This window comes from Canis lupus, chromosome 3 (genome assembly GCF_003254725.2).
Source record: "Canis lupus dingo isolate Sandy chromosome 3, ASM325472v2, whole genome shotgun sequence".
NCBI classification, from domain to species: Eukaryota; Metazoa; Chordata; class Mammalia; order Carnivora; family Canidae; genus Canis; species Canis lupus.
Window position 1 is genome coordinate 23578887 of NC_064245.1, and position 24106 is coordinate 23602992.

A 24106-nucleotide genomic window follows, 5' to 3' on the forward strand; every position below is an offset into this window, starting at 1 on the left:
TGTTTGCAGTTCTCACTCTGCAATCTTAAGACAGATGATAATGAAGCAAGGAAGTTGGAGGGTTAGATCCAGACCCTCAAGGGCCTCTCAGCGTGCAGGGTGTAATGACTGGGGTAATGCCATCCTTCTAATCTAAGCGTACTCTAGACTCCAGCACAATGTCATTCTAAGTTATTAAGACAGCTTGATGTACTCATGAGAAAGCAGTCCCATCTCCGCTTTCTCTGTCACTCGGTACATCCTGAGTGAGGACTCACTAGCTGTCTCTCTGCTAAAATTCAGACCTCTGAGGAATACAGTTGATTATTATTACCATTATTCTTCTTCTGATACATTTTTCATATTTTTCAACTTAGTGCTTATTATATTTAGCCCTTCACCACTTTCAGAGAGTGAAATCAAGCTTCTAAAGGATCACGATCATGACATTTCTTTATGACAAAGGGCTATGTGTAAGTAAATTATCCCCTAGTTTCATGTGGTCAAATTATCTTTGTTTTCTAATTCTACTGATCTATTTTCAGTAGAGAAAAAAAACCTCCCTCTTCCAGTCAAGAGGTTATTTGGCTATCTCCAAGAAAAAAAAAAAAAAAAAAAAACATTAGAAGAGTCAAGAATTCTTATTAATGCTTGTCCCTGAAAGTGGAATTTCTAGGCATGAATCAGTAATAGTAATGAGAAAGAAAAATGTAGCATTTCTTAGATGATTCTATGCAGTGACATCTGTGTGATCTGTGATCGAGGAGAGAGAAAAAAAAAACAGAAACCGAGTTCAGCTGTTATTAACAACCATTATAATAAAGATGAGTTAAAGAAGTAGTGTTTTATCAAGCTTCCTTCTATACCCTTTTCAACCAGTGGTGAGCCAAGCATTAGACACTACTGAGGGTGATGATTTGAGGAAAAGGAAAACTGCAAAAGAAAAAGAAATAACTCAGTTCTTCAGAGAATTTGAGTGTATATTTGCAAACCTGCTGACTTCTGTGCCTAAATGTAAGCTGCCCTTCTTCATACGGAACAAATAAGCCAAAATGTTTTATGACATTATCTGAAGTTTTTGTTTTTTTTTTTATCATGTGCCTTTGACAACCCTTGTGCAAAGATGTGTATTTCCTGAGTTTATCATACATTTCTTTATTTTTTCTGAAACTGTCTCTTCATTTTACTTTTTTATATGACACTTAATAAGAAACCAGTATTCATACCTGGTTTTCTTATATCCCAAAATCAGATCATGAAAAGAGTTAGCTAGGCGCTAAGGGCATTTCATGATTTTTTTTCCCTAATACATCCCCTTTATGTCCTTGAAAATCCAAAACAATGAATATTAACTTCCTTTTCACGTTGATTGGAAAAATAAGTCATGATGAAACAGAAAAGGTTATGCTGAAGATATGGGAACTGGGTATTATTCAATTTGGGGGGAAATGGTTTGTTACTTTACTCTCAGTTATGGAGTTGAGGAAATGAGATTTCTTTGATTACCGAAACAAAATTGCCACCAGCTAAAACTCCATCTCCATTTAACCTAAAGATAGGATTACTCGGATATTAAATTGGGCAAGAAACTTGATTATTGAGGCGCTTTTCAGAGTTGTAATCTGGTTTATCAAAGTGTTAATATGAGATTTTTCCATAGGAGATCCCCATTTTGTGCCACAATGAAGAAAAGTGCCTGCCAGACACAGACCTATTTTAAAAAAGAGATTATTTAATTAGTTATTTTTATTTCCAGTGAGTCTGGCAATATACTGTGGGGAATCACTTAGTTTTCATTCATTAAAGAAGCTATAGTTTATATTTCCCCCAGGCGGAGATTTATCTGACAATTTGAATGCTTCGATGACAGAAATATCTGATGATGAATATGATATTAAGGAGACGCCAAGTGACATGGCATTTTGAATCATTTTCAGTAACTGCTCATGATTAATAATTGTGCTCATGTATGTATTTTAATTTTTATTAAGGAACATTTTGCATGGGAAATGGGAGTAGATGTTCTACTTTTCTATTCTTTCTTGAATAAGAAGTATATGCATATAAAACCTGGCTGTACCAGTAACATATGTCGAAACCTTGGGTCTCCTGGTAGTCACAGGGGAAGTCAATTTCCCCCCATCCATGACTCGTGACTCTTGCTTTATAACAATAAAATAACGACAACAACTCAGGAGCTACCATTCTCTAAGGGCGTATTGACTGCCGTGTAGTTGACTATGTGCTTACCCTATATTGTTTCCAATTTATGGAACAAACCTAAGGTGTTTTTGTCCTTGTAATACAATTAACTCACAATTTTCATATTTTGCTGTATATCAATATCATCCGCATTTGTTAAAATATAGGTATCTGGGGGCACCTGGGTGGCTCAGTGGTTGAGCTTCTGCCTTTGGGTCAGGTCATGATCCCAGGGTCCTGGGATTGAGTCCTGCATCAGGCTCCCCATGGGGAGCCTGCTTCTCCCTCTGCCTATGTCTCTGCCTCTCAGTGCCTCTCATGAATAAATAAATAAAATCCTAAAAAATATAGAGAGAGATATTTGGAACTGCATTTTCCTTCATACCCATAACCAAAATTGCTACAAACAACAGTCTTGATGAACTGCTAAGTCATTCTCCATACATCACAAGTCACCAGCATATTACACTGAATTGTTACCTCAATTATATCCCAGATAAATTAGTAAATTGTATGATCTTATGAAATTTATTTTCATAAGATTTAAATCTATTAATATAAAGCAGGTGTTTCTATTTCCTTCTTAATCTTTGTAGTTTTACCTGAGCGGATAACTTTTGAAAGTATGAATATATTGTGATAACCCCCTACCTGAGCAATTTGTGATTCACATAGTCATTTCTCTTTTCTGTAGCTAAAGAGAATTTGGGTAATTAAAGAATACCATTCAACTAATGAAATATTTTCTTGCTAATGAGAGGTGAACTATATATATCGCTATTTTAATACAATTTATCATTCTTACATATTAAAAATAGTAATTATATCCTGCTGTATCCCAAAGACTATTAAGTTACAAAATAACTGTTTTTCCTAACTTTGAAGTATATAATGAAAGTGAAGGATTTCTCAGAAAAGCAGGTTAGTATTTTTCTTATTTGTACAGGCTTTTTAGAAATGATAGTAATGACTTGGCAGTATTTTATATGTGCAATTTGATGGCCCTTATATGATTCCTAGTTAATTTTATATATACTAGGGTGGTGAGCTATGCGATATGATAAGATGGAAGCTTTTGGAGAACCTAGTCTTCTACATAATTTCAAACTTAGAGAAACAATAAATTCTCTTTTAATTAAAAGCTTACGGAGAAGCATGAAAGTGTAGTTTTGATGAATTTTTCAAAAGTACAACTTCCTAATGGGCAGTCATAGGGTTATTTGTAGTTTAAAACCTTAGGTTTGTCATTTATTTTAACGTAGTTTATAGGGAACATATTTATATATTTAATCACTAGTCTGAACTACATAACAATAATGTATTCTGTAGGAACACATCAGAAAATAGCAATTTATCTCATTATGGATATTTTGTTCAACACAGCTAATATTCTGTACTCATTTCAGCAGCTGAAGATTTAAATTCAGACTTAAGATTTTTAAATGCCTCTGCTTCTTTGAAATATATGTATGCATTATGAGGTAGCTCTGATACAAAGTTTAGAAGTTGTTTTTTTCTACAAATATCACTAGCAAAAATGAGCATTTAACCTGAACACTGCATAACATCAGGGCCAACTTTATTATTACATATAATAAATTTTAAAAGAAGCAAATATTAAATTTGCTATTTTAATAGGCTGACCCATATTCATTACATTATAAAACAGATCTAGTATAAATCTCTATTGAATAAGAGATAATATGTGAAAAGCTGACTTAGTTTTTACAGGTTTGTCATAAAATTGTTGCTCTATTAAATTATCCTAGAATGTTCTTACTATAAAAGTCATAAAGCATCCTTTGTTTTAATAGCTTTACATTTGCTCTGTATAAAATTCTATGTTGAATTTTCCCTTTCAGAACTTCTGAGCAATTGCAAACACTACACCAAAGCCTTTGTGATACTTTATTCTCTAGGAACAGTTAATTAGTAAATGTGTATATCAAGAATTCATCTTCTGTCTTTGCTTTCTACTGTAATTTTTAGTTTCCTTTCCCAGCTCCAATACCTCTCTGACTCTTTGGGTATTATATATTTATTTTCTATATGACAAGCATTCCTTTGTAGTTTTAGAAGTGAATGCATAATGCACAAATCTTAGAATTCAAATAAACAAATCACCGACTACACACTTTCTTGGTTCTGCTTTGCTCTCTATCCTCTGTTCCAACTACTTTCCAAAGTGTTCTAGCATTAGGGGGGCTCATTATGACATATCTTGCCATCTGCAATGGCTTCCCATTTAAACTCTTGGATTTCTTTTGACCTATGCAACAATGAGACTTCCTACGTGACTTCAGATGGCATCCAGCATGAAAAAAAAAGCATAACCACATTGCATGGAAAAAATGGCTAGAGAGCTGATAATTGGATTTGGGACTATGATTTATCTCTCAAATAAACATCAGTGGTTGACATGCCAAGAATATTGCTTTGTAACAAAACATCTGAGGCAGTGCCTTGCGGCATTTATCCTGATACACATTCACCAAGAAAATCTTAAAAGAGGTAAATAACTTAAAAGCATAAGGATATGTCTTCTGCATAGCAGTGTTTGAATATTTACATTTGGTATTCAACTCAAGTTTCTTGAAGCAACGGAACCCTACCTTTAGCATTTTACCTTGGCATTTATACCCCTTTTTAGCTCTTTCCTGTGCAGGTGTATGTTTTGTCAGAAGGCAAGAATAGGTATACATCTGCAGGTTTTTGAATTGCAGGCTTTTGACTCTACAGACAAATGTTTCATCAAACCATGTTGTTATCTTTGTAGTTGGTAGAAGATGAATTGTGCAGTTTAAGTGAAAGCCTGAGAACGAGTTACTGAAATCTTGCCTGGCTGCAAAAGTGCATTCAGCAGTTGAAAAGCCCATATGTTTTTCTCATTTGAAAGAATGCGTCTTAAGCAAACTTAAAACACATTCTTCTACTTGCTATAGCAGCATTGTTTACTGCAGTAGGATGATAATCTTCTTAGATTTTGTTGACTTTTGTGAACTATCTCAATAAGAATTTTGGCCTTTGAGTATTAACATCTGTAGGCCCTACCATTTAAGTAACACCATCATCCTGCATCAATATTCTCAAAAATTGACATTCCTATTATAGTTTAGCTTATTCATGGTTTTAATTTTTCCTCAATTCAAAACAATTAATTTAAGCAGATAATATATCATAATTGACTTGAGATAACACAGCGTGGAGAAAAGCATAACCACATTTTGCAAGGAAATAGCTAGATGACTGATAATTGCATTTGTAACTTTACGAATGCCAGTTTTTTATTTCAAACATGGTATTTCCTCTACTTTTAAAAGCTGGTTCTTATATATTTTCAAGCATCCCAGCATACCAAGAAAACCTCACTGATTTTAACACCCACCCCTTATGTGTTGAATCTTTAGAGTGATAATATCTACATTCAGAAAATTAATTCAATTTCAAGAAAGGAAGAGAGGTAATTCCAAAAGGCAATGATTTGTTTTACTTTAATTCAACCCATGACAACTGAGAACGGCCAATTTGTTAGGCACTGTGCTAGGTGCTTTGGAAACATGAATAAAACAAAAGGCATGGCTTCTACCTTTAAGATGTGTATTATCTAAGAGGAAAAAATATGAACAGATGGTTACTGCTTATCATTTTACCTGGAAATCTCTGTGCTTTCCAACATGGAAAATAATGGAATGCAGTTCCCATAGAAGGGGGAAAATTCTTCAGTGGTCACATATCACAGAATCATCTTTACGATTGCGATGCAAAGAAATGACCTTTTCTCTAACGTGCGCAAACATTTTATGTGCCATCCAAATAACCGTAAAAATTTTTGGAAACTATTTTTATGATTTTTTAATTCCTAGTTTTTGTAATCAAGGTTACTGTAGTCACATGTGAAGTTTACACCTTTACACATAGAAGCAGAGTTTAGGTGTGGAGAGAAATAAACATCACCAAATCAAACATCACCAAATGGAATTTCTACTCTAAGGTCTTTTAAGCTGGTTACTCACAGTGGCATGAGCAGAGGCCGACACCTGGGGTCAGGAGAGGGTACTCATGGGAATCTGTAGATGGCTGAGTGGAGGGAAGGCTGTGTTGTGCTTATTCACATTCTCATGCTGTGTCCAGGGAGCTCCTTTGCCAGCTCCCCTGTTGCCTACAGCCAAACCAGTGCATCCAAGCCCTACCCCTGACATCAATCATTCTTCTACTGCCTGTCTTCATTTCCTCTCTTGCCTTCTGAGACCGCTCCTCAACATCAGAAAAAAATGATCACCTGAGAGAAATCACAGCAAATGTGTGTGTGTGTGGGGGGGGGGGGGGGGGAGGATTAGGTAAGAAGTCCTACCAGGAAAAAAAAAATCTTCAGAGCTCCTTTTAACCCTCAGGCCACAGTGGGAGGAATAGTGGCCTTGACCTGTCCCTCAACAAGGTCTCAAGACAGCTCTAAAATAAAAGAAACACTAGGAATAAAGGAAAGGCTGTGGTCCAGGGGGCACAGAAGGAGGTTAATGCTTGAATCAGCATTAATTTCTGCAAAATTGGAGGTCATCAGTAATCTATTCGCTGGGGCTTGTGTTCAGCACAATTATCGTGCTATGCTAAGCACAGCAGACAACTCACACTCCTGTGAAAAGATGAGATGCTCTGAGAGAGGACTGGAGATGTTTAAAGGAGATTTGTTTCTAACATGGCTTTAATTTGAGATCCTTTTCATTCTGAAGATGTCTGGATATTGAGATAGTGCAAATGAAAGCAGTGCATTCCTGTTACGGATTCAGCCGTGCATCTCCCTTATTTGAAAGGCTTAATCAGCACACTCAGGAACAAGATGTGAGACATCTTGAGACACTGCTTACTTGTCAGCTGCAAGATCAATAAAATGCAGACGCCATTCTTTGCCACACTCCAGAGAATGAGTTTGCAGAGTGAGAAGGACTTCACTTTGAGACTATTTTATTCACACCGACTTGGCAAAGGCAGGGAAGTTGCTCTGGGGAGGGCACCGGAGGCCTGGCCCGAGCTGGCCCAGCTGTTCTTGCTCAACCTGCCTGGTGACATTTACTCACTTGCTCAGTTAGTCTGAACAGCAGGGCTCAGGTCAGAAGGCATTTGCAGGCCACTCAGGCAATTCAGGCAAAGCGATTATTTTAACTGACTGTGTAAATGATGCCAAAAAGCCTCTGGTAATCGATGTTGATTGGACTCGTTAATTTAGGATTATTGTTAAACCTGACAAAAGTAAGCACAATACTAAAGATGCATGACCATAGATCTAGCAACCAGGAGATGTAGACTACCGCATTCTGCTACCATAATTGGCACTAATCAAATTGCCACTGGGCCCAATTTATGGATAACGGTGGACCAGTTTTAGAAATACCTGGTTGCTGTGCGGCAATTAGTTGAAAATGAAGTAACTCACTTGACTGTCAGTGCAGCTTTTTTCATTAGTAAGGAAGTGTTCTTCTTCACTCAGCATAAAAATAATTTCTAAAGGAGGCCTCTCTTTCTGTGTACTCTTGAGAGAATAGGTGAAGTTATTTTTAATTTCAAATTGGATTGCACAAATAAAATGTTAACAATATTGCCTGTAATTTTTGCTGTTTATCTTTCGTGTTTATATTTTAAAGCTTAGCTCCTTCTGCAGATATTTATTAAGTGTCTGCTAAGATCCAGGCTTACTGCTAGATACCATGAGGGATAGAATCCCTACCTCCAAAAGGGCTCCCTGTTTTGTGGGACAGCAGATGTATATACACAATACATGTGAATGAGCTGTGGGGCAGGGAAGCTCTGGGTATGGCTTGAGCATAGAAGCAGGTTTTCGCTTTTTAATCCTGCCCCTGCAGCCTGATTGACCTGGGGGGAGCCCACTGGGTTCTGCATGGCAACAGTAGGTGGGACGAAAGCAGGTCCTCCCAGGTTCAGTCCAGCAGCAAGAATAACATTTGATAAAATTTTAAGGGAGGGATTTGATTTAACAGTGTTATTTGCGAGACATGGGCAGTCCCAACTAAAGTGTGCACTAGCTATAATGTCCGGCATCTTTGAAGATACTGGATTTCCCCGCTCTACCCTACATTTAATTATTACTAGCTCTGCACAGCTTTACCTTGTAAATATTCTTTGAACTTTTCCTCTTTTTCATCCCCCTTTCAGACCTGCATCATTTTGCACCTACACTATTGTAGTAGCTTGCTATTTGGCCGTAATTTTTCCCCTTTTAAATCTACCCTCTATGGTACAGCAGGAATGATGGATATTAAATGAAAATATGACCATAGTTGGAATCCTTCAGAAACTCCCAGCAAGTTCTCTCAGCAAGCTCTTCAGCAAAATAATCTAGGGTCTCTCTATTTCTTCACTTCATCCCTTGGCCATCCCTGCCCCAACAGCCTTGGTCTAGGGGTACTGCCTCTATTTCTCTAACCATGGCAGGCTGTTTCCTGTCTCTATGTCTTCCCTTCTTCACTACACTAGCCCCAACTCTTTTCCTGAAAATCCTTCCCTGAGCCTCAGGCTGGTTTATGATTCCTTCTTCCTTTGTCCCACTGATTTCTGTGCATCCACCCTCACAGCATCTGCCATATTATTAAAATTTTTTTTTTCGGTGTGTGCCTCTCCCACTGGCCTGAAAACTCCTTGAGGAAACCAGTGCGGTGAACTTAGCACAATACCCCAGCTCCTGCTTCTCACTCCTCCAGAGATTAGATTTAGTGTCACCTCTCAAAAAGGCCCTCTCTGATCACCTGACACACTTTCACTTGTTTCATCCATCTTTTTTTCTTTTCGTTACTTACAGCTCTATGCTATTTCTTGTTTATTCAGGTGTTTGTTTACAGGTTTTCTCCCCACTAATGAACCTGAACTCTCTGAGGGCTGAGGCCTTGAGGCCTTTTCTGCCTTGTTCATCCTTGTATTGCCACTGCCTAGGAAAGTACCTAGTATATAGTAAGTCTTTAATAACTATGCATTTTTCAAATCCAAATTAAGTGGAAGACTGATGGATGGATGGGCACATAGTGAGAGGTCAATTCGTTGGAGCTGAATTAGCCTATCCCTATTAGATAAGCAGTATATAGGCCAGTAATGATAGCAAGTTCATTTTTTTAACACCTTATGTGACACAGACCACCACAACACCTCAGTGTTTACTTCTCTGACTCACTGCCATCAACTGTCACCCATTGTTTTAATATGTCCCCCTTTGGGAAAGCTCTAGTATATCCTGAATGCCACTAGTGACATTCTACATGTTTCCCTCATGTTAATTTCTTATTCTCTCTCCTGGTATGAGTACACAACCCCCATATAAAATTACAGCAGAAGAAAAAAATCCAGGTCAGTTTTTGAAGAATTACTGAGCTCTTCACTCTATCAATTGATATTATTTTATTTGTGAAATGGAGAATTGGCTTCAATCCTGCACTCATCTTTCACCAGTTTAACTTCCCTTCTCACCAGTTTCCACATTGGTGAAATAAGCATGGTTAGTTACCCTTTTTTTCTTCAATCATATTTTGATGATTTGAGAAAGTACATGTAGATGCTCTTTTCAATCTTCAGAATACTCATCTTTTTTTTTTTAAGATTTTATTTATTTATTCGTGAGAGACACAGAGAGTGCTAGAGACATAAGCAGAGGGAGAAGCAGGCTCCTTGCAGGGAGTCCATACAGGACTTGATCCAGGACCCCAGGGTCACGACCTGAGCCAAAGGCAGGCGACTCAACCGCTGAGTCACCCACATGCCCCAGAATGCTCATCTAATATGATGTTCATCAGTTATTATTCCATGTCTGAACCCTATTTGTTAATAGTGATGACAGCATATATCTCCATATTATCTTTCTTTTAAGCATCTTATTGTTCTCTGCTTAAGGTCACTTACTCTTAGGTGTATAATCATTTGCATTCTGAATTGCAGCTCCTTCATTGGTTTTTATAACTGTGGAATTTAATAGGACGTTGGGGAAGTGGATAGCACAGGCAAAAGGAAATTGGATTTTGAACTTTTTATTATGATGACAACCATTTGATTGTGATCCAAATGATTAGTGAAGAAGAGCTGCTGTGGTGACAGCTTTCAGTGTGAAATAAAGTATAAGCTTTGGAATTGCGTATTAGTTTACTGTTCAGAAAAAAATAGCCCCCGATACCAACATGTTTCATATATTATTTAAACTCTTCCTGTGTGCAAACCACCATGAGCACCTAAGGGTGCAGCGCTGTGTAAGACCCAGAGACTACTCCAGAGGAGCTCAAAGTCCAGGAACACCTCAATAGGATGCTCTAAAAAGAAACATGCAAGTGACTGTACAGAACCAAGCTCATTCTTTTTTTTTTTTTTTTTAATTTATAGTTACAGAGGAAAAACAATTTTTACCTCATATTACCTCAGCTGGTGAATTAGGGTGTCATCATAATCACTATTTTTTTTTTCAAATTTTAATGTAAATTCTAGTTAGTTAACATACACAGCACTATTGGTTTCAGGAGTAGAATTCTGTGATTCATCACTTACATACAACAGCCAGTGCTCACCATAACAAGAGCCCTCCTGAATGCCCATCACCCATTTTAACCCACCCCTCCACCCACCTACTTCCATCAACCCTTAGTTTGTTTTCTATTGTTAAGAGTCTCTTATGGTTTGCTTACCTCAATCTCTCTCTCTCTCTCTCTTTCACTTCCAATGTGTTCATCTGTTTTGTTTCTTAAGCTCCACATATGAGTAAAACCATATGATATTTGTCTTTCTCTGACTGACATATCTCACTTAGCATAATACACTCTAGCTCCATTCATGTCATTGCAAATACAACCCCAATATTTAGAATAAGAAAAACTGAGGCCTACTAGACAGTAAGGAAGTAAGCTGATACTTCACAGATGCATGCTTCATTCAAAAACCCCACACATAATCATGTTTCCCCTGGTAGGCTTTACTGATTGGCAACATAGAGTATGTGAGTGAATGTTGTAAAACCTTATTTTTTAAAAAATGTGGAATTGAATACTGAGAAAAGAAATACTAATATATTTGGCATCACAGAAATAAGATAGCTCATATAAAAATACTTTGTAAGCTGTGAAGCCCTATAAAAATACAACATGTTACTTTATATTTTTTGAATTATGTTTTGTTTGAATGAATGTGTAAGTAAGGGCATAACAAAGATTGGGAGTTGTATGGCAAAGTAAAAAAGATATAGGTATATGTGTATACACACAAACATATTTTTTAATTGTTCATTAGCATTTGACTTATCCGATAAGGCAACAGTCCATGGCCGCTATGTTTGCTGACATGTTACCTAATAAGTGGAGATTGGTAGGTTAAGCATACCAATGGAGTAGATTAACTGAATAGTGTGGCTTGAGGTCTAATTTCTCTCTTTTAAAATGGTTGCAGATTTGAGAATGTCCAGTTCAGCATAAGGTCTTTAGAAGTACACACCTAAATGGTATAGAGTTCTTTCTAAGCCTATCATGTAGTTTAATTAATGCATTAAACTAAATTAAATTAAATTAAATCTGGCTCTCTGGCTCTGCTGCTCTACTGACTGGCCTACAATAAATAGTCTCTGCCTGCTGCATTTTCCCATCCAAACATTGCACAAATCAAGGACAAGGATGCTTGAGACTCCTTTAATGGCAATATTCTTAAAAAGCCAGCCTTCTGTGGTTGTCTAAAATCAAAGTATCATCATGAAAGTCTCAGTGCTTTTATGAAGTCTGTAAAGATCTTGAAGTTTAAATGGAAAGCAAAACAAGAATCCAGAGGCTCAACATCTGAGTTTTTTAAGGTTAATTTTTTCTGAAAGGTAAAAATCAGATTATTACCTATCCTAATACTGCAATTCTTAAAATGAATGGTTTCTTAATTAAATGACTTCAGAGTAATATAGTGCATCTTCCTAAAGGTGAATTTATCAGTAATCAATTACAAAGATGCAATTTTTGCTGTACTAATGCCATCTTTACTAATAAAGTCTGATTAAGATGATTACTTATCCACATAATTCCATCCATTTTATAAAAAGTGTTTTAAGATTTTAAAGCCTTGGAGAAATATTAGTAGTTAATGTGATTAGAACTACTTATTCTCTGAGGATGAAATAGAAAAGAGAAACATGTTTGTGCTTAATAAAAGAATGATTACCAATGAGAAACATCTTTGTAACTTTTTAAAATATTTTAATCCAACTGCAAAATTCTTTCTTTCATATTTCCATCCTCAATCTAAGTGTAAACATTTAATGCTGACAAATATTGGGCTTCAGTATTAATTAAAATCCAAAATATGGGGATCCCTGGGTGGCTCAGCGGTTTAGCACCTGCCTTTGGCCCAGGGTGTGATCCTGGAGTCCCGGGATCGGGTCCGCATCAGGCTTCCTGCATGGAGCCTGCTTCTCCCTCTGCCTGTGTCTCTGCCTCTCTCTCTGTATGTTTCTCTTATTAATAAATAAATAAAATCTTAAAAAAAAATCCAAAATATGCTTGGTGACAATCACTGACCAAGTTGACTTATATATACTGATAATTAATAAATGCAGTGTGCTCCTTTCATATTTTTAGGTATTCTGACAAATTACTATACCATATTTTATAACAAGATTGTCATATTATACAAATTTAATTTGACAAAAAGTTGAGTATTAAATTTATAACTGAAATTAAGAAAACTAGGTATTAATTTTCATTTTATCATGTTTCTTATTCTGAATTTTCAAAACTGAATTTAAAAAAATGTAGTTTGTGGTGAACTTTTATGAAATAAGACATTCAGATATATATAAAAATATATGTACTTTTTAGATGCATTTGCCTCCGTTTCTAATTTTAAAATCTAAATGCACTTGATATCTGAGAACACATTTGAATTATATTATGCCTTGATGTTAGAATTTTACAATTTTATTAAGGAATTTTTCATAAGTGTCCAAGTTGCAAATGTCAAGAAAAATTTTAAAAAAGAATTAAAATGTAAGCGCAAAATACCTATCTGTATAGTTCAAAATTTTGAATTTAAAATATTAAAATATAAATATTTTATTATCTTGATTTACTTATCAGTGTACATAAGTTATGTATAATGTCAGAGTTTACCTCCTTACTTTATTAAAATAATTTGTCTACATGTTTTCTATTACTTATAGCATTACAAGTTATTATTATCAAATGTTGACAGATTTACACATTGCCTTTTTTGTTGGAAGTATACCTGATGAGGTTTATAAAAATTTAAGTTAAAAAAATTTATAGTAATGAGAAATGCTAAGTCAGTATGAAAATGATTTTGACACAAAACTCAGATATAGACTAGTCAAGAAATCATAGATCAAGGATATTTATTGAGGGCTTAAAATTTAAAAGGTATGCTAATTTCTGAAAATATAAAATATGAGATAGTCCCTCTAAGGGCATTACACTTTTGTTGATATGATCAACAGCCAAGGGATGACAGTGCATAATGCACAATTATAATGCAGAAGGACAGTATCCATTAGGTGCCACCCTCAACGCAGAAGAAAGAATTATTTTCTTCATGTAGAGATCAATGACAGATCTGCAAAGAAAGTGGAGCTCAAAAGGCATGATGATGATACAAATTAAGTTTATTTTTAAGATATCTCCTATCAAATCTAAAAGCCGCATTTCAGGAGTGAATTATTTCTGATACATTCACATTTTTCCCTCATTTGTTCCCAGAATGCTCGGGCCCATTGGGAATTGAAGGTGGAATAATATCAAATCAGCAAATCACGGCTTCCTCTACCCACCGAGCTCTTTTTGGACTCCAGAAATGGTATCCCTACTATGCACGTCTCAATAAGAAGGGGCTTATAAATGCATGGACAGCTGCAGAAAATGACAGATGGCCATGGATTCAGGTAACACATGGGATGGGACAAGGGGACTACCAAGGAATGACCAGAATCATTTCAGAAAGAATACAAGTCAGAATCCAAAGGGTGACTTTTCTTCATGGTCACGAAGGACAGAATGATTTTGTTGAGTCCAAATTGGGTATAAAATCTGAAACCGTGGGATATATGTACATTGACTGAAAAAGTATGTTAAGAGGGTTAAAAATGTTGAAATTCTTGGACTGTAAATATTACTCTTTTAAGGTACACATCAAAGAAGGAGGTTTTTACATATGCCATATGTTCATTAGTGTTAACATTTAGCAGCAACTTTTGACACTTGAGGAAAATAAAAATTACATCTTTTCTTTCTCTGTCACTGGATTGGTTTCATATGCACGCAAAGAATGTAAATTATACAGTAGGTTATGAGAATACCTCAAATGTCCTCAGCACCTTCTTTCAATAATTGTTTCAATTCATACTGTTTTGTTTATTATCATTAGCCAGCTTTTTTTTTTCAAAGAGAAAAAAAAAACATGATATACTAAGATAGTGATTTCCCTAAAACGGATGGATAGCAGTAATACTAGAAACTTCTATTTTATCCAGTTCAACACTTCCACTTAGCTGAAGTGAGATAGTAAACTACATATTAGGAGGACAGAAAAGGCGATTAAACCATGATTTCTGTGAAAGATGATACCCCTGTTAGGAAGAGCACGTTAATAACATCTAACAAGTCACTGATGTGTGGTAAAGAGAAGGAAAACCCAGTTTACGATGGGTTTAGTGGAAAACATAATTAATTATCATGAAAAAGCCTTATGGGAGAATAGCTTTTTAGGTAGGCCTTAGAAAATGGCTTTTAATAGAGACTAAAAGTCTATGGAACAGCGTGATCAAAGATGCTAGGTGAGAATCTGGGGAACACCATATAGAAAATCATGACTTGTATACATGTTTAAATAAGTGTGTGCATTATGTATGTATAAAGATTCATCCATACTCAAAGTTTTGGGGCTTATTCCAGGGAGCTATTACAGAATTCTGATTTAAGTAGTTGAGCTATTTTGTTTACTGTATATTTTGAGTCAGGGGTAATTTTTAATGCAGAAATCCGTGATTTGACATTATTAGGTGCAATGTGCAGGAATTGCTTTACAGGAATTTAATAGAATGAGAAATTGATTTATGGCCAAGTACCAGGAGTTCCTTACTTTAGGAACTGGGCCAAAATCTCCTTCAGATATTTCCTTTGTTCAAATTTCTTACAAATTTTTACATATCCTACCTATATACATTTCTTTTATCTATATGGCTCCATGTGGCTACCTGATATTGTTTTGTCTTATGAGTTTGTTTTTGCATGCACTTGGAGAAATTGCTTCTTAAATTACACTTGATGTTTCTAATCTGTAGCTTCATGTGCAAAGAGAATTCCAGAGAGTGGACATGGCATATCTATACAATTTTGATCCCAGAGGAATGAATATAAAATTAAGGTCTAAAATTGATGTAGAACAACAAAAAATGCTTCACAATAAAATTGTTAAAAATCATTGCAGGGACCATTTTTTTAAATCGCCCTAGTGAACTGTTATGAAATTCATTTTGGGGATTGCAACCACAATAAAACTATAGAAATTAAGATTCATAGCAGAAATTGCAGAACGTGGTGAGATGATGTCGCAAGATTGCGTCAGGGTTTCAGTTTGGCAAATGATGTTTGCGAACTTTGCTCATTGCCATGTTTCGATAAACCATAGATAACATACTTTTGCAGTTGCTTTCTCTGAGAAACACCTTATTAAGGTTTCATGTCCTGACTTTTCACTTACTTCGTCCCTTTCATTGCTTACTTAACTTACGCATCATTCTGCCTTTCAAAGTACAAATTCACTTTGAGTTCTCTTTATCCCAGTAATTATAGGTAGAAATAACCTCAATGGAACAGGACATTGGTTGACTCTTAGAGAAATTTCAACTAAATATAACCTTATTAGCTCTTAAGTAGAATAATTAAATACCTCTTTTACTTTTAAGAGGATCTTTCATTATTCTTTTTTTATTGTTATCATTCTACTTTAGTCTGACGATGATAATGAACTTTCAGAGAAAAGCAATATAAGTAAATAAAAAAGGCTTTTATATTAAATGAAAAAGCATTGTGTACAATGAAGAAAGGCTGAAAACTCTCAATTGTCATTTAATAAGTATTCTGAGTTTATGTTCAAAGTTATTATGTTATGTTACGGTATTCTTTAATAAAGTCTTATTTTCTAAGTTATTTGTTTAAAAGAAAAGTGTATCCCTTTCTTAAAGGAAAAACATATCTAAGAGGCTCTGGAAAGTCTACTCATGTACTCAGTTTTCTGTCTGAGAATTATTAATTTCCCTTGTCACTTAATTCTTTTGTTTATATTCATACTTCAAATGAAACATTTGAGTACTTTGCTTAAACTCACTTATAATGAGCACAGTATTCCCCTAATCTTTCAGGTGTATGACACACATATACTAATTAGTATTCAATTCCATTTTCTTCCTTGTCTTGGTGAAATAAAAATTGAAATTGCCATTTCAAATTTACACACACAGTGGGAAATTATTGAGAGCATCACAATGTTTATAATTGGTTTTGGATTTAAAGGGTTAGTGCAATAAATACAGTTAAACAAAACCTTTTTCTGCCCATTTTCAAGTTTTTCTGACCTTATATTCCTTATCTACTTTTTTTTTTCCTGACTAATAAATAGCTACCACATTGAACATGGACTAGTTCATTAGCATCTTGGAATGTCAATTTCTCTTTCTGACAGATGTCTTAGAAATAGTAACTTTGTACAACTATAGAAATATGTCTTGGGTTATCTTACATAAAAATGTATAAGCTTATTTAAATTTTCTGGGTACTTTACTAACTGACTAAAATCTGAAAATGGATGTTTGTTATTTATTTTTAAAGATAATCCTTTTATATTCATTATCTTTCTTTTATAGATATATATAGTAAAATACTATTTCTTGAATTTCAGAGGTGATTTATGTATATGCATTCTAGAGAGAATTTCCAGCTATCCATTTATTCATCCATCAACAAACATTTACTAAATGAACATGTCTTCTGTAGTCTCTGCTCTACTAGGCACTAGAAGAAAGACAGCACTTTCTGTCAAGATATTCTGAATCTAGGGGCACCTGGGTGGCCAGTTGGTTAAATGGCTGACTCCGGATTTTGGCATAGGTCATGATTGCAGGGTCCTGGGCTTGAGCCCCACATTGAGTCCCATGTCGGACTGTGCTTAGCAGGGAGTCTGCTTGGAAATTCTCTCCCTCTCTCTCTGCCTCTCCCCCTGCTTTTGCTCTCTGTCTCTAAAATAAACAAATCTCTAAAGGAAGAAACAAACACAAGATGTTCTGAATCTAGGATATAGAAAAGTAAACAAGGTAAACACGACAATATATGATATTTACCTTGGTCTTACATCATCTGCTAACCATTTTATTTGAATCATATTTTATTATATTTGAACAGCCTATTCTAGTAAAACTTTTGTCAAATTTAAAAGCTTAATATTGGGATCCCTGGGTGGCACAGCGGTTTAGCGCCTGCCTTTGGCCCAGGGCGTGATCCTGGAGATCCGGGATCGAATCCCACGTCAGGCTCCTGGTGCATGGAGCCTGCTTCTCTCTCTGCCTGTGTCTCTGCCTCTCTCTCTCTCTCACTGTGTGCCTATCATAAATAAATAAAAATTAAAAAAAAAATAAAAATAAAAATAAAAGCTTAATATTTAGCATAATATTTATAGAACTTAAGGAGAGGAATTGCCTTTATACTAGGTATTATGTAGCTGTATCATTACATGCTGACCTGTTTGATGGGTATACCAAAGCGAAGCCATAATTTTCCTTTGAAAGTTAACTTACCAGTAGTGTCAATCCAAGTATTTTATCACTGAGAAAAATAGGCTTTCATCTTTCCTTTTTAAATAATTAATTACTCTTTCAAAAAATTTGAATATGATCTTAATATGTTCCTTTTTAATATGCCACAGAGTTTTTGTGCAGGGAGAGAGTTACTTCTGAAACTTTAGTGTGTATGGGAATCTTTTGGGCCACTGGGTAAAAATAGAAACTTCTGGATTTCCTCTCAGACCTACTGCAGGTCCTCAGACTACACTGAAAAAAGATGTCTAATCAGCCTATAAAGCCTGGATTTGGACTCCCCAAGATATATTTAAAAATAAAATTAAAATACCCCTTTTGCATGATGACCTGGGCACTTTGTCATTGGAACTACCAGTTATGATAACAGTATGGGTAGAAGGAGAGGAAAGAATGGTGAGGAAAAATGAAGAAGGATAATGAGAAATATGTCACCCACAAAAGTTCTCTGAACTAGATGGAGGCAGATTGTTAGATATCCTAGTCAGAAGTGCACCCAGCTTTAGCAGCAATTCCTAACAAGTATTATTCATTAGTCATAAAATCTTTTAAGAATTTTCAGCAACTACTGTTCCTAAATGGCTTAGATTCTTGGCTGTTGTAAAATGTAAAATATCTATCTCAAAGCAAGATCATTTGACTTTTATATTTCAAAGAAAATAATAGTTAATGCAGAGTATATGGGCCCAAATGAGAATTACGTGAGCACAAGTTGAATTACAGACTCACATTTCTGAGTACACATTCTACACATGGTTGGATTTTTTGTTTTTGTTGTTGTTGTTTGTTATTTTTAATCTTTGTGAACAGTGGGTTGAAAATGCTGCAAAAAAAAGAAAAAAACAGAATAATCATCTATGCCATTTCAAAATGACATAATGTGTGTGAAAACTCTTTGGTACTTACAGACAGCTGGAGCTCCTTGAGATATGAAAACCATTTTTAAAGACATAGATTTTAAGAAGTAGATTTTTTTCTTTCATTTTCTGGTTGTTTTCTAGTTACAGAAACTGAATTACATAGGATCTAATCCATCCTTACTACGTCTTCATTCAAGTAGAAAATGTTTTAGTCTATTTTTTCCCTTAAAAAAGCTACCTTCTCAAGTACACTGCCATCCATACTAAACACCTCTCTAAGGCTAATGACATCTGAACATTAATATGCTGCTGCTTTTAGTGATTTCTTTTCATAAACAGTAATCCTAGATGGAAAATTGCAATTTTTCCTTAAGTTGTTTATTACAATTAACCTTTCATACACAGTGTGTGTTTTAAAAAAATGTTACTTTTTAAGAAATTTTTAAAAACAAAAAGATACTAAGCATTAAGAAAAAATAATTTGATGTATCTGAAAAATAATATATATTTATATTATTTCTATAATATATATAGTCTATTTATTTGGTTATTTATGGCATTTGTACTAATACTAATACATATTGCTTTCTGATGAGCTTTAAAGGATGTATGTATGTTGGATCTTCACTCCAGATACTATGAGCTATGAAGCATATGATTAACAATATGGCATTTGTTCTCTAATTTGAAAGAAGCTGTATCTGGAATCTCTTCTCTTTGCTCTAAGCTACTTCCTCTCTGACTTTCAACACCCAGGGCCTTATTGACCTGGATTTCTTGCTGTTCCACAGCTTCATCTGGCTGTTTCCTGCTGCTGCGTGTAAGCCCAGACCCTTCCTGCTCTATCTACTGACCATCTACTAGGCTTCGTTTGATTCAGACCCTTCATTCCATTCTGTATAAAGTGATTCCTGGCATTTCTGCTCTTTATCTCCAATAATAGAAGTGACCACACTGTGGGCACCTTGGTGGCTCAGTCAGTGAAGCAACTGACTCTTGGTTTTGGCTCAGGTCATGATCTCAAGGTCATGAGATCGAGCCTTGTGTCAGCTCCACGCCTGGTGGGGGAGTCTGCTTGCAATTTTCCTTTTCTCTCCAACTGCCCCTCCTCACACCTGCATTCTCTCTCTCTCTCTCTCTCTCTAACACAAATGAATCTTAACAAAAAAAAAAAAAAAAAAGTGACAGCACTGTCCTTTTTTCTCACTCTGCCAATTATATATGTTAGTCACTAGCAGCTAACATTCTCTAGGGTCACTGTTTACTTTTCTCTCTCCTCCTATACTGTAAGCCACTTGAGAGTAGGAATTACACCTAGTTTAAATCTATTTCCATAGCACCTTGAGTAAAAAACAAAACCAAGCAAAACAAACAAACAAAAAAACAGATAGACACAGATAAAATAGAGATTATTGAACAAAATAAGTGGAAGAGAGATAGCCTGTGTTTGCGTGGTAATCATACCATACCGAGTGGTACAGAGAATGTCCTAGCAACTCACTTCACTCTCCATGTTCAGATGTTATAAATTTTCATTTGAGCTGTGCTGTCTTAGCACAATTCCTTGGTGCCATATGTGGTGTGTCTATCCACAGAATAGGGAATGTCACACCCATCTGGGCAGCACAGGAATCAGAATTTCTGTAAATCCTCATGACCTGTACCTTTCTCTGTAATTGCTGCAAACCCACCTTTATAAACAACACTAGATAGACATGGGTAATATTTGTAAGATGTTCTCTAGGAAGTCTGCACATTAAGCCACAAATACCAAACACCAAAATGTTCATCTTCTCTTATCCCATTTAAGTTTTTCCCGAAACAAACTAAATATCAAATGTTTGTTTTAGCCTCTTGCACATTTTTATAAATTTATTATTATATTCACACAGGAATTTGAAACTTTATACAATACTGCTGTTAAGGTAACCAAATCTTGGGACTCCTGGGTGGCTCAGCAGTTGAGCATCTGCCTTAAGCTCAGAGCATGATCCTGGAGTCCCAGGATCAAGTCCCATGTCAGGCTCCCTGCGCGTGTCGCTGCCTCTCTCCATGTCTCTCATGAATAAATAAATAAAATCTTTAAAAAAAAAAAAGTAACCAAATCTTCTCTAAGATTAATTTGCCCTAGTAAAATAAGCTTTTAAAATACTAGTATCTTTTTAGCTTATGTAATTTGTAATTTTTACCCCTACAGGAATGTCAAAAACATACAAACTATGCCTTATTATTATCATTCATAAAATATAGAATGTAAAGGTTTACAGGGAATTTCTTTTAAAGATTTTATTTATTTATTCATGAGAGACACAGAGAGAGGGAGACACACACACAGAGACACAGGCAGAGGGAGAAGCAGGCTCCATGCAGGGAGCCTGACGTGGGACTCGATTCCGGGACTCCAGGATCAGGCCCTGGGCAGAAGGCAGGCGCTAAACTGCTGAGTCATCCAGGGATCCCCTAAAAGGAATAGTTTTAACACAGTTTTTAGCATCTGTTAAACTCTGAGTAGCTGATTCCATGTACTACCCTTATATAAAAACTGTTTCATTGTATTTGCTACATATTTTGGCCATGAGGGAAACATTTCCAGCTTAACTTTTGCATTTATGAAGGTTAAGTGCCTTGTAGTTCACTCAGTTCCCATTATCTTGTGACTACTACCAGGATGACTTTTTAGTTTACGATACTGTTAAGAGTGAACTAGAGTTAATCTGAATTAATTGAAAATAGTGACTCCAAAGTTTAGAATCTCTGGTTTTACAATGTACCCTGATCACATTCATGGCAAACTTAATGCCAGTTCCCTCTTCATCTCTCTCCACATGGCCATCTAGTCAGCCTCTGGGCCATCTCTTCTAGTTTCTGGGCACTTAGGACTAAGGGGGCGTGACACTCTGAGTTCCAGTCATCTTTCAGGGTTTCTTATTGTAACTTTTCTCTTACATTGCTTGATGCACGCCTTATAATCCTGTGATTGTGAATCCAACTTCACCCAAGGTGTTAAACCGGCTCGTGAGAACTGCCTATGGGAAATGCTGCTTATGAATTAGATTCAGCTCCTGCATCCAATGCAGTAGTTCTTCCTAATAGGGTAAGGGCATAGAGGGTCTGCTGGCAGCCTGTCCCGAGTCCCCAGAGGTGAGAAATGCAGAAAAGCAGGGGAAAAAGGGAGAGTCTGAGCTAAAGGTTTGATTGTCTCTTCATGTTTATCTTCTGTGAACCAGTGGGATTACTGTTTGGATTGGGTTGAAGGAATCCCTTATTTCCACTGTAGACACTGAACAAATTTGTTCCGCCCCAACGCCTTACTGAGAACCCCCTTGTTTTGAAAATGCTACCAAACATAGTGCCACCTAGCCTGATGCTGAAAGCTTTATTTTCTTGATACAGTAATTAATTTGAAAATATTTTGGTTTGGGGGAGTTTGTTGTTTAAAACTAACTGAATGTGGTTAGACAAGTGCAGAAAAAAATGACTATATTCACCTAGACTTGGGTTGCAAGGGAGTCTCATTAGCAATAGTATTATATTTAGCTTTAAATAATTTAACAGCTACCACTGTGAATTGTTACAATTGCTTTACATATTTTGACTGTGTATTTCCAGGTAATTGGTATTGTTCTTGTCCCCATTGTTCAGATGGGGAAATCTAGGCATGAAAAAGTAAGCTGTCCAAACTCACTAAAATAGTAAATTGCATGCTTTGGGATTTAAACACAGGCAGTTTGTGTGAGGCCAGCGCCAAACCACTTATAACCTCTGTGCTATCCTTTCTTTGACAGCTCTTGAAAGTTCTCTTCTCCCTTTTTTTGAAGAAGGGATGGGCACTTGTAGTGGGCATGAGGGAGTCTAGCATTTTCTTAGGCTTTATGAAGTGCCTGTTGCATCCTATAAAATTTATATTTGCCCATAAACAAGCAATCCACCTCTAGCTTGGGGCAGCAGTTCCCAAAATCCACCTACATAAAAGTGACCTGGAGAGCTGTTTAAATAGAGTCTTCACCCTTTGAGTTTTTGAATTAGTGGATCAGAGATGGGATCTGGGGCACCACACAATGAGCAGACACTGCCGGTAGATTTTGATATTGGTGATTTTGAGGAAAAAAAGTAGTAATCACTATCCTAATGGAGCTCACAGTAGACTTAGTGTGTGTGACATACTTCCCATTGGATGTGCCCCTTTATTTTTCTTTAAAGATTTTATTTATTTATTCATGAGAGACACACAGAGAGACACACACAGAGAGACACAGGCAGAGGGAGAAGCAGGCTCCATGCAGGGAGCCTGAAGTGGGACTCGATCCCGGGACTCCAGGATCACACCCTGGGCCAAAGGCAGGTGCTCAACCACTGAGCCACCCAAGTTCTCTGATGTGCTCCTTTCAATATTATAATCAACTTGAGTAAATTAAGATATTGGCGAACAATATATTGCTCTTCAAGGTGAGACATTGGTGTGAAACATTTTAAGGAATGGATGCACCAAGACATCACAAATTCAAGATCTTACTACCTAAGCTGTTTTGGTGCTATTTTAGTTTTAATCTGTCTGTATCAATGTCTGCCATGAGTAGAACCTCCTTTCTTCTATGAACTAGATACAGTAATGTTTAATTGTTTTCAAAGGATTTTTGTCTGTAACATGAAGCCTTCAATAATTAAGTCATAATTAAATAGTAAAAGGATTATAAAAATACCCCCAACCCTATAAGACCAGGCTTTAAATGTTTTATTGTTAAATCCTCAGCTGGGTCTCAGGAGTCTCTAAGGAAGAACTATTTATTTTCTGTGCAACCAGAATATAATGAAAACATCAAAAAAGCCATTTACATTTTAATTATTAAAGGTGAATTTAGCCTATTCACCATTTTTGAGGATGGTGTTAAGGGAGTTATTCCAGAGAGAGAACAGAATTAACAAAGTCATAAGGGAAATGGAAGGAGCACAAGGTATATCAGGGACTGCTCTTTTCTGAAAAGATGGGTAGATGTAGGGGAATAGGAAGATGCAAGTCTGCAGAGGTAAGGAGACACCAAAATGAAAAAATACATCAGTGTCCAATGAGGCACTTGATGGTTATTGTAGGTTTTCAGCAGGGTGTTGACACTGTCAGAACTAGAGTTCAGAAAGACGACCTGTCGGCGGGATGTATTATGAGTACCCAACACAATGCTGAGTGTTTAAGAGGTGGTTAGTAAAATTTCATCGAGTAAACATCATGCTTAATGCAGAGACA

The 24106-nt window shown here is 36.0% G+C and overlaps 1 protein-coding gene across 2 annotated transcripts in view; it reads left to right on the top strand.

Annotated features, from left to right (window-relative positions):
• The window catches only part of EDIL3 (EGF like repeats and discoidin domains 3), a 393012-nt gene that overhangs the window by 248371 nt on the left and 120535 nt on the right, over nucleotides 1–24106 (top strand). For both annotated transcript variants that reach the window (XM_025437114.3, XM_025437115.3), the window contains one exon: nucleotides 13902–14083. In XM_025437114.3, the coding sequence (XP_025292899.1) occupies nucleotides 13902–14083 (182 nt within the window). The remainder of the gene's footprint in view (nucleotides 1–13901; nucleotides 14084–24106) is intronic.